This window comes from Protopterus annectens, chromosome 2.part0, assembly GCF_019279795.1.
Source record: "Protopterus annectens isolate FY-2018-M chromosome 2.part0, PAN1.0, whole genome shotgun sequence".
NCBI lineage: Eukaryota > Metazoa > Chordata > Ceratodontiformes > Protopteridae > Protopterus > Protopterus annectens.
The window spans coordinates 1,108,353,269-1,108,365,561 of record NC_056728.1 but is presented as its reverse complement, the minus strand read 5'-3'; the positions used below and the strand labels follow the sequence as shown (position 1 = coordinate 1,108,365,561).

The window sequence follows — 12,293 nt, the reverse complement described above, 5'->3', positions numbered from 1 at the left end:
CAGGAACCCTGTAATATCTGTCAGGCTTAACAGGAGCTGGGGGTAAGGAGTCAGGGGTCAGACTAGACTCCGAAAACACATCATCTACAATGTCTAACACAGGTGGAATGGCTAGAGGCCTGTGCTGAGGTAGTAATAGAAAATCCCTGAGCCTCTTTTTAGATTCTGAAAAATCTTGGCTCTCCCAGTGGAAATGCTCTCTCATGGTGTGCAAGGTTTCCCCAAAGGAATAGTCCTCAGGAGGAGATGCTGAAGGTATAGATTCTTCAGCATCAGAATCGTCATAGGGGGAAAGAGAATATTCGTGTTCAGAAGAGGAATCAGAAGAAATAGAAACCTGATCTGAAGATTCATAGTCAGTGTCTTGCCTAGGCCTCTTATCAGGAGGGGGATGGGAACCCCTGATCAAGGTAATCAAGTCTTCGGCCATTTTGAGCATCTGTTTTTTGGGCATAGAGGACTGTCCACGTGGCTCTTGAGTTTGTTTCCTTGCTTTAGAAGGTGCTTTAGTCTTTGCCTTTGAAGCTGAAGTCGTTTTAATGTAAAGATGTTTAGGTCTGAATACACCCTCAGAAGCCGGTACCTGCTCAGCGGCTCCGGACCCATCTGAGGGATTAGCGTCCGAGGCTCCAATACCTCGAGTATCCAGCGGCATGGCCGACTCCACGTGGGAGTCGGTAGCGGTCTGCGACTCTAAAGTAGCTGGCATCAGGGGCTGCGAAAGCACCTCACTGAGAACAGGCGAACCGACGACTGGCTTAGGAGAAACTTCGTCGTCAGTTTTGGGCCTCGGTTGTTTTTCTCTATCTTTTTCTTTGCATTTTTTGTAAACTCCAACATTTCAGGGTAATTAAATCGGTGTTCAAAAAAGTTTAAAGCAAAATCATACCGACACTTAATAGTGCGTCGGTTAAATCTAGCACAAAACTGACAACCATAAACGGTGTGATCAGAGCCTAGGTAAGGAATATAGTAAGAATGAAAATCCTTATGAGGTATTTGCTTCCCACAAGAAATACAGTTATTAACTTTTTCTGACATCGGTCTGGAGCAAGAAAAAAGTTTCCCTAATGGGGTACTTAGCTTTATTGAAGGCTTTGGATCTGAACGAAAATCTCAGGAGTCGGCCGACCGGCACTTGCCAACCGCTTTTGCTTCGAGCACCGCACGGCAAGAAAGACTGAAGAAAATGGTATCAGCTGCTTCTTTTATACCCCTGACGACCTGACGTCAGGGAAGGGGCGACAGCAGCCGACGCAGGACCCAAGACTTTGGAATTCAGGCCAGCTGAGGGCAACCTGCCAGCAGGATTACCCAAATGTAATGACTGCAACAGTGAAACACGAAGAACATCAGTCAAATAAAGAGCTCCAAACACCACATGTTCTTTTCTAAAAGCAAGTAGACTGGACTATCATCTGACTGTCGTCTGCACTACAGTTGACATTCACGGATTACAACAAACACTGCCATCCATATGCCAAATACCTGTAAGAGGACAAGTTTAAATCAGACTGACCTTTGTTCCAATTTCACATACATCGATGGGGTCATTGTCACCACAACACTGAGTACTGTTATCTGTGTGATCGGGGTCTTCCCATGTCTGTGGAAAGAAAAAACAGAACAGTGACCAATTTGTGACAGATTTGCTTTTCATATCCTGTCACAGTAATATTTTACCAGGTCTTAACCTTTCTTCTGATACTTCACAAAAAAGGATTTCAGAACTACTCAGACTGCCTGACTGCACAACAATTTCTGTGTCTCATAGTAATTTATTTTGCTGACTGCATAGACTGGCCCAGACACAGTGTTAAACAGCCTATTCAGGTAAAAGTCCATCTACATCATTCCTATCAACTGTACAGATTTTCACAGAATGTGTAGGTTTTTGCCTCATATTTTTGGTCTGTTCCTCATAAAATTTGTGGTTTTCATCCCTAAATAATACTAAATAATGACAGACATTTGAGTTTCAGACCTTATATCCTTCAGAAAATACATAATAATGCAATATATATTATTCTAGCAACTTTTTTAAGTTTATAGGAGTAATATTTAAATTCTGTCCATATTTTTGGGCCTTTGTCCTCCCATTCTTTCTGGTTCTGTCCAGATTTCTTGTACTAACAAGTTGACAGGTATGACTACATTTTGCTTACATTTTATACATTGTCTTCCACTATCTGCATGATTTCTGTCCTTAACATTCAGAGTCTAGCTTACCTCGATGCTCAGCTCCTTTATGTTGTATCATCACACAGTCTATTGCTAGAGCCATTCTATGACTGTTTAACTTCTGCAGAATGTTACAAGCTTTTTAACGCTGATACTGCACTACTTTTATGTTTTGACACCATGTCCACAGATGGTACCCTGATCCTGCACCATGTGAAAGATGAAATGCTCCATCCATTAACAGTTCACCTTCAGTGAGCTTTAGTTCATCTGCTATAACTGTATTGGACTGACAGATGAATGAATCACCTTAACATCTACTTACAGCCATGTTTAAAATAATAACTAAATTGACACTTTACGTGCATTAAAAAAAATCAGCGCAACAGGACATGTTGATTGTTTTCTTGCATTAAAAGAAATCAGCCAACTAGGATACACATTTTTGCATAAGATTAACAGGTATGTTTTGTTAATACTTTTGAGCTAATAACTCATAAAATGTATACTGCAGTATTACAGTACACAAACTCAGAATGCCTTACAAATCAGAGTGCATTAAATGAAGGACATGATACACCAGGCTGGCAGTAAACAAACGGGTAGCTTAGTCTGTGTAAAACTAGGACTGCAGAACCAGATACCAGTAATAGCTACAAGCCCAGCTGTTAAGTCAGAATTCTTTTAACTACAGCTTGGGTTGGCAAACGAGTTAAGTTGGTTTCAATGCTCAGATAATTTTCTACAGATACTACAAAACTATTGGAAAAGCAGAAGCTACCAAACAAATAACATTTTTCCACAAACTGCTGTACACTGCAAACCAACAGAGACTTTTATCAAAATATGTAATAGTTTTAGGCTCTCGCATCATAAAGAATGTTTTAGCTAGTTGTCTTTATAAAGTTGCTTCTATGGAGTAAATGCTCGGCATTTTAATTAACTTCCTTCTGATCTGCAGCAGAAGCTATTTTGTAAAAAATCTGCATTGGTAATACATTCAAGAATGAGAAGATTTAAAAAGGGAAGTCCATGACAGACTACATTACAAAAAGTTATCTATTACTGCACAAACCTTAAATACCCAAGAGTACATGCTCAAAGTGAAAAATGTAACAAAACAGTAAACTAGTGCTGTACATAAAGCATCAGCATATACATATTAGATAGGAAACATATTTATAAATATATATAGAGAGAGAAAGAGAGTCAAGCTAGTGAGAAACAGAATGCTGAAAGCCATAATACTGAATGTAAACGCTGAAAATATTAAAATATTGAAATAAAAATACCTAGTTCTCTACATATGTAGACAGAGTGATTTGCACCTTGCTCTCCTCCCTGCAAGACTAAAGGGGTCTATATTAGATGAGTGACCGTTCCAATGTTCGAATCATAGATTAGTTCTCTACATATGTAGACAGAGTGATTTGCACCTTGCTCTCCTCCCTGCAAGACTAAAGGGGTCTATATTAGATGAGTGACCGTTCCAATGTTCGAATCATAGATGGTCGACATCATATGATCGAATGTCGGAAAAGTCGAAGGTGAAAGACAATGACTTTTCACATGCAGCATGGGAAATTTTCCCTTTCTGCACTGAAGTGCTTTCTTGGAGTTGGTGTATTTAAGTAGGGTGGGTGTGGGGGATGCAGGGGGGCTTGCCCCCCTGCTCAGAGCAGTAAGGTAAGTTTTTTTTTTTCTTTTCTTTTATTTTATTATGTAGTCGATGTTTCGAACTTCACTCATATGAGTTTGCACATGTGAGGTTCGAAGTTTTGAAACTTTGACTATATAATATAGACCCGACTTGAATTTTCTTTCAGCTTTTCCGGGTTAGAGGTCGCCACAGCAGAACTCCGGTCCACTAATGATTGGCAGTAGATTTTTTTTCTTTTACGGTGCCGAGGTGCCAGCTCAACACCCGACCTTCAACGAAGGCACGCCCATTCTACGCATGTCTTTTGAACGCTACTCGACCACGGGGAGGACATGCAGACTCCACACAGAAGGCGCTCCAGCTGAAAATCGAACAGGAGAACCTCTTGCTGTGAGGTGACAATGCTACCGCTGCACCACCGCGGCTTATAATATAGACCCAACTAAAGTTGATTATTTGACTAAAGTTGATATTTATTTCTGAGTTTCACTAACAATTATATTGTTTGTTAACTGGCTGCATACCAGCGTAGTTTACACATGTAGTACATGCATGCTATTATTAACCATTGTGTTCAACACTATAGGATTTCAATATTTTGACATTTCAGGATTTTGAAATCAGAATTATCATTTTCAGTATACAACTATTCAGTCTGTTGTCACTTAAATCAAATTCAAAAACACACTAGGGGCAGGGCATATGTAAAAACACGTTTATTTAGTAATTCACAAACCAAAATATTAGCACACTTACCTCTACAGTTTCTAAAGAATGCAAATAGTACATTAATAAATTTGCAATAGCAATGTTCAGCACACACACGTCCTCCAGGATACAGACTGCCTTATAACACAAGGAGAGATCAAGGGTGAAAGCCTTTCCCATGTCTAGATTTCTTCCCTGACAAAGAGGTACTTCCATAAGGTTGTCACCATAGGCCATTCGCAGCATTCAGTTCTTCTAGGTGTCCTTTCTGATGACTCTCAATGTAAGAAACTAATTTCCTGGAATTAGCCATCCAGACTGCTCCTTTTACATCACAGTAACCGTCAACTAAGACTTTGACATTTAGCTAACTGCTGTGAGACTATACCTAGGCTCCATACTACAGTATATAGTCTATCTATTTAAAGACATATACATATGTTTCCATAATCAACCTCTTACAACTAACCAAACCCCTTTCAGCACAAAAGCAGAGTCTGTAATAATAATGAAGGGTTGCAGGCCCTGAACAATCAGTCAGGATTTCTGTTAGTTAGATGGGGTCTGTGTATTACTGCATACTGAAAGGGTTGCAGGACCAGTGACCACCAGTACAAGTTGGTATCACCACGTTTGTTGACTTAGCCAGAAGAGTGAACTGTCTACCTAAGAAACACTATTTAATGGTACCTACGAAACAGTATTTAATGGGATAGAAAACCCACTTTATTGGTAGGTCCTTTCTTTCAGCAGCCAAAAATCTTTCTGCATTGGTCAGCCTCCTGCTGATACAGCACACAGTACTCATCATCTTGAGTAACCTTGGATGGCACCTACCTCCAAAACTATTGCTGATGTGGCATCAGTATACAATGTAATCTCTTTAGTAAAATTAGGAGTTACTATCAAAGCTTCAGAACAAGTACCTTTTTAGTTCACTGAAAGCTCTATCTGCCCTGTATGTATGTGCATGTTGTGGTTTCTTCTTCTGGTATACAAAGGCAGAAGAGACTTCAGTCTTTTGTAAGTGCCTGTATTATAGTCATGAACTGCCTCTTCAGGGATCCCATGATCGTTGTGTCCATTGTTTAGGAGTAGCTGACTGTCACGCTTGTGTCTCATTCAGAGCCAGTGCTTTGGCTGATCAATGGGCCAAGTTGGTCTTGAAGGGGCTCCTTCATGACTCTTTCTTGATGGGCTCTCAGCCTTCTGGTTCTCCTTCTTCTTCTAAGAAACCCTTGGGAAAGGGAAGAGAGACAAAGATAAGGACATAAATAGAGACAGAAAAGAAAAAGAGAGAGGACACAAAACAGAAAATTAAAAAGGGAAAGAAAGGGATAGAAAGATCAGAAAACAACCTGCTAAATATACTGTTACAGATGAGCCAGTGCCAGACTCCAAGATCCTCTGCCTCCTCGGCAATCACTGTAGATCCTACATCAGCAACTCTATAGTACTGATCCCCAACCCGTTATTTCTGACAATGGAGTCATTTTTGTCACCTCTGATGGAGATTCCTACCCCTTCCTTGACTGTGAGCTGGAGTCTGGTTGAGTCTATTCCTGTTTCTTCTCCATTACTCCAGATCTGGATTTTTTGCCAAAGCCTTCATCCACTTGGGGTCTGCTCTTCCTGCTTCAGGATTCAGGATCTGGATAAGTCCGAGACACAGTCCCCTAAGTTGTCCTCTACGGCTTCCTCTAGGCCTTTAAGGCCCATGCAAAGCCTTAAATATATTGAATTGGACAATATGATGTCAATATTCCTGAAGACCCAGATTCATTTGGAGATCATTCCCTCCCCCTTGGCTCTGAGGGTGAAGAGAGCTGGACCTTCTGACCCTTATCTGGTTTCTCCTTCTCTGCTCCAATGATCCTGAAATCTTGATGCACGACTCCATTGGGGCCTTCTGAATTTCAGAGCTGAGAGGTGAGGGCCAGGTTTATGGGCTCAGGGTTGACACTGCAACTAATAAAGTCATCCATTCCCCTTAGTGCTTCAGCACAGGACAGCTCGTATGCAGTCACAGCTTCTGGTTGGCCACTGGAGCGGGAGCTTCTCCTAGGTCTTTGTATCAGGGAAGGTCTTTTCCCAGTTGACCGACCTCAGCATTTGAGGTTGTAGAAACAATTTTGTTCCAGTCAAGGACTAGGTGCATCACACTTGGTGTTGAACCCATCCCAAGCTTCACTTCTCATCTTCCTGGGTCTTCTGTTTTGCATTACCTTGGTCAAGAATAGCCTGCAGCTAAAGGTCTCCAACAGCCCCAAATTCCAGGGCTCTTCTGATGTTTGTTTGTCTCTCCGGTTTCTCCTCCCACAGGGAGTCATGAGTGTTGGACAGATTTGAGAAGCACACTTATGCTTCAGCCACAACTGCCCTATATGCTCTAACGATATGGGTCACCTGACTAGGCTTCAAAGAGATTTGATCAATGTAGTCAGTGATGTCCCAACTGAAAAGAGAGTCTTGTAAGTCTCTGCTGACGTAGTTGCCCAAAATGTTGTCTATTTCAAATCTATCCATGCACCTCATTTCCAATGCACTGGACAGCACAGCTCAAAGCAGTACACACCGGCACTGCAGTTTGCCAACATGCATGGATGTGCCTGTGTAATTTTTGCACAGTGCTTTAAGGCATTTTTTATTAATGCCCCTTTTGATGTGTCCACTTTGTTTGGTCCTAAAGTTAAGGGCACACTGACCAGGAGTAAACAGGATGGCAAGCCATTGTCTGTCATGGGAGTTTACCTTTCCAACCTTAAAGGATTTTTTTTTTTTGCAACCAGGGTTGGTTGGAGTTGGAATGGCTGTACTGAATGTTGCAACACCTTGTTCAGGACACTACGGGCAATAGCACACCTGTGGCAGATGGAGGAACTTCAATTGATGCCTCCCTAGGGACAAAGGTGGTCTGCAAAATCAGGGCATCAGGAGACCTTTTTCTGGCAAGCCCTTCCAGTGCTCCTGAAGGTTTACCCAGCTGCTGCACTCTAAAGACAATCAGAGGGCACTTGACTCTCCACCTGCAAGCTTGTGAGGCCATCACGTCAAATGCCTGAATGTTGACAGTCATTTCCAGAGGCTATACATCTCCTTCCAGTTTATCCCAGCTTTAACTCAAAAATCCCTTCTGAACATTCCACCCAGCAAAGACAGGCAGCAGTGCAAATTCATAAGCTGCTGACAAAACTAGTCATCCAGGAGGTCCCAGAATACCAGAGAGGATCAAGGGTCTATTCAGAATTCTTTCTAGTGCCCAAGAAAAACAAGGATTGGACCAAAGCAAGTTAAACATATTTATCAGACAGGCCAAGTTCTGGATGGTAATGGCCCAGTCAAGTTTACCTCTACTGAGGAAGGATGATTGGAGGTGCTCTGTGGACCTCAAGGATGCATACTACCACAAAGATAGAAAGACATTCTAGCAAGGTCTTTACATCTGGCTATGATAAAGTTACTACCAGTTTTGAACACTGCTTTTTTGCCTTACCACAGCCACCTGCGTGTTCACTAAATACATGGTAGTGGTGGCAGCTTGGCTCAGTCTGTAGAGTTTCTGGGTTTTCCCCTACCCAGATGACTGTTTCTTTATGGTGACTCCAAGGGCATTGCTAGTTCAGGTGAAAGTCTCCTTGCTCCCTCTGTGCCTCTCCTTGGGTATTACAGTAAACTTTGATAAATCCAACTTGGAACACATCCAAGCTCTGGAATTTATATGCTGTCATCACAACATGACCAGAGTGTCAAGTTTCCTCTCTCAATGTTATCTCTACATCTTCAAGACTAGGCTCATCAAATCCTCATCCTTCAGAAGCAACCAGCTTCCGTAGTTCTCCTTCTTGGCCTGATGTCCTCTGCACTCTCTCTCTAGTTCCTTTGGCCAGGATCTACACAAGGGTTTTCCAGTGGATTCTTTCAGTCGAACGATCTATGCCAACTCAACAGATGAACTTCCCTATACATCTCACCAAAGTTTGATGCTGGCACATCTCGTGGTGGCTGACATTAGATTATATGTCTGTAAGATGCCCATTTGTTTTTCCCCAGTACATGGTCATGGTGACCATGGATGCATCTCTCCTGGGGTGGGGAGCATTAGGAGGGGAAGATGGTCCAAAGTACCTAATTCCAGTCAGAGGCCCATCTGCACATCAATGTTTTGAAGAAGAGAGTGGTCCTCCAGGCATTGCAGGTTTTTAACAACAGCTTCCCCAAAGGTGTGACTTCAGTTCAAAATGACAACATGGATGTGGTCTGGTACTTCAACAAACAAGGGGAACTCAATAGTGTAATAGTGAGTGATGTCCTCACAACATTTTCTTGTAACAACACATAACCCAGGGAAATTCAATATTCTAGTTGACAAACTGAGCAGGAGTACTGTGATGCTCCATGGGTGTTCCCTTTAACACAACAGTGACTGTGCAAGTTTTTAGCTGCTGGGCCCAGCCATGCTGTAACCTGTTTATGACCCCATAAAATATGAAATGCAGCAGCTTTTTTTTGCCCTGATCTCTCCCAAGGGACATTCCCCAAGCAATGCTGTTCTACATGTTTGGGCCCTGGGTCTCCTCTATGCCTACCCTCCAACACCGCTGATAATAAAGTTTTTATAGAAAGCAGCTCATTGCAGTGTGGCCATAATTCTTATAGCCCCTTCTGGCCCAGACAAGTTTGTTTCCCCTTTCTATCGCCTCATGTGGTGCACTCTCCTTGGGTTCTGGTTCTAACTCCAGATCTGATTTCCCATCCTTCGGATGGGGCAGGCTCACCCACATTTGAAATCCTTCAAACTGACTGCTTTCAACCGTCACTTTCAGTGATGATGAGAGATCCCAAACTATCAGACAGAGTTGTGCCTATCCTTTCTTTGTCCCAGAATCCCTCCACCAGAAGGTTTATTGTAGTAAGTACAAAAATTTTTAACTTAGGCTACGTCATAGGGTTTGGTCCCCTTTTCCACTTCTTTAGAAGCTATCCTGGAATTTTTTGCAGTTTTTTTTCCAATCTGGACCTAGCTACTCTACTATCCAGATTCAGTTTTTGCAAATTTCCAATGTCCATGTTGGTCAGGATGACCCGCCCATAGCTTCTTTAAGATTATCTAAAGCTTATTTGAAGGGTACCTTTCTTCTCAGACCTACACTGAGGCACCCAGTTCCTCCTTAGGATTTGCCTCTTCTTCTACAAGCCTTAACTGGGGCAACCTTTGAGCCTGCTGCCACTGTGGACCTGAATTTTTTATTGCTCAAGATTCTTTTCTTAACTGCAGCAACTTTTGCCAGACGAGTTTCTGAATTTCAGGCTGTTTCATGCACTTTTCCTTACCTTTTCTTTCACAGGGATGGATTTCTTTGTTGGCTAATCCATCCTTTTTACCTAAAGTGACCTCTGAGTCAAACATGAATCAATCTATTCAGTTGCAGTATTCCTTTTAAATTTCAGCAATAAGGGTGAATACATGCTTCACTGTCTGGACCTTTATCACCAGTTGAAATTTTATTGGGACAGAACTAACGGCTTCTGAAAATCAGACCATCTTTTTGTATCTTTCTCTAGAGCTAGGCTTGGTAATCTAGTGTCTAAGGTTATTCTGTCCACATGGCTTTCTCACTGAATTTCTTTTCTATAAACTATTAATGGTTTATCCTTACCTGCTAAGCTAAAAGCTCATTCTGCCAGAGCAGAGTGTACTTCCACTGCTATCTTTGTTCAAGCTTCCTTAGATGGTATTTGTTCAGCAGCTACTTGGTTAAACACTCACACTTTTGTGTCCATTTATAAACTTGATAGTCAATCCAAAATCTAGGGCTTCCTTTGGCTCTACGACTTTATGGAATATTCTGTCCTAATACCACCCAGCATTTCTGGCTGGGGATTCTGTCCCACAAGTTGACACAGAACAAAACAAAACAACATCGGAAACAAAAGTTACATTCCAGGGTTGTCTTCTTCCATACATCTAAACATCTAAACCATCCCTCCCTCTATCCCCTTACCATATTATCGCTGAAGATTGCTGGCATTTCATTGACCTTGCAGGTTGTCCAAAGTCTGTTGTTATGGAACCTCCTGGTCTTAGCCTCAGTTTCTTTTTTTCTTAGGTCAAAACATTAGGCTTATTAGGCATCAGATATGGGAGGGGCAAACTTGATCTGAAGAGATTCGAACATTATGGGAGGGGAGTTGGAGCTATGGAGCCAAGATTCCGAAGTGCCAGTCTTTTATCAGATTGGCTCCTATAACCTACAGATCGAGTAAGACAGAAGAGACAACACGGATCTATCCCTATGACAAGCATGTAACGTTCATTATATCATGTCCTCCTCATTCCCCTTGTTGATAGCAATATGTTCGTCATTAACCCAGAGGTGGATTCCAGCTAAGGAGAGAGAATAGCATGTTGTTGTTGTTTGTCTTTCGGCTTTTCCCGGTTAGGGGTCGCCGCAGCGGAACTCCGGTCCGCTAATGATTGGCAGTTGTTTTTTTATGGTGTCGAGTTGCCAGCCCGATGCCCATTCAACGCATGTCTTTCGAACGCCCACTCGACCGTGGGGAGGACATGCAGACTCCACACAGAAGGCACTCCCAACTCAAGCCGAGAATCGAACGGGAGAACCTCTTGCTGTGAGGCAACAACTCTACCGCTGCACCACCGCGTCAAGCATAGGAGAGAGAATAGCATAAAACTTCTAAATCCTTCCACACTGGGTGAGGTCCAAGGCAAAATAAATACATGATTTTGCCAACCATAGACAATATCCGACATATTATCACTTCAGGCTATGACTTCAAATACACAAGTTATTTGCTCTGGATATGACTGTATTACCCTTTTCCATTTATCGCTGTTCAGCCACATGCTATCAGAATTCATACATCTAAAGAAAATAACATAACAGATACACATTGATAGTAACATTACCTAGTATTAGAAACAAAAAACTATGTTAGAAAAATGCAAGGTATTCATCCAGTCTATGTCCCCAAAATACCATTTATGATCCCATTTAAATGTCTATATACAGTTGCAAAATAATCTTTGGAGACCAAATATTTGGAAAATTCTATGTTTTCATAGAAGATACAGTTTATAAACACATTTTTCATAAATTAAATCAAAAGGTGCTTCAAAAAAGTATTAGTTTAAGGGTATGGACACTTATGCAACCAGCTTATTGTACGTTTTTTATATTTTCCCCTAACAGATTTGTTTGTTTTTCAATTGAATTGTACAGGTTATAGGTCACAATAAAGGTGGGAAAAGTTTTGAAATGATTTATTGTGGTCTCATTTTTTTACATCACAAAAACCTGACATTTTAACAGGGGTGTGTACACTTTTTACATCCGCTGTACTTTATGGCTGGGCCATAAACAAAAGAGTGTATCTCTCAGTTTCAGTGCAGTAACATACACAATGCCTGGAAGTAGAAGTTTTTTGTATTGTCTAGGAAGTGTTCATTGTTTTATGACTTCCAGGATCTGCCTTAGATCTAAGATAAGTCCTTGTTTATGTATTTTCACAGACAGATGCTAACTGCTACCAGCCGCATCAGTGGGGGTTTTCTTCTGGAACAGTCAGATGACAAGAAGTGATGTCATTCTGCAAGTATCCCAGCAGTAGTACTTGGGATATTAATTTAAGAAATCTCTGAGAGAGAGATAACATTCTGTATTTTGTATTTGACCTGACAAGAACATCCACTCCCCACATTTGTCTTGCTTGTTCTGTAAGTAAG

General features: G+C 41.6%; 1 protein-coding gene across 1 annotated transcript in view; it reads right to left on the bottom strand.

The window, feature by feature from the left end:
• PPA2 (inorganic pyrophosphatase 2) overlaps positions 1 to 12,293 on the bottom strand; it is an 840,704-nt gene that overhangs the window by 581,618 nt on the left and 246,793 nt on the right. Inside the window, exon 7 of the mRNA XM_044060377.1 lies at positions 1,520 to 1,606. Coding sequence (XP_043916312.1) covers positions 1,520 to 1,606 — 87 coding nt within the window. The remainder of the gene's footprint in view (positions 1 to 1,519; positions 1,607 to 12,293) is intronic.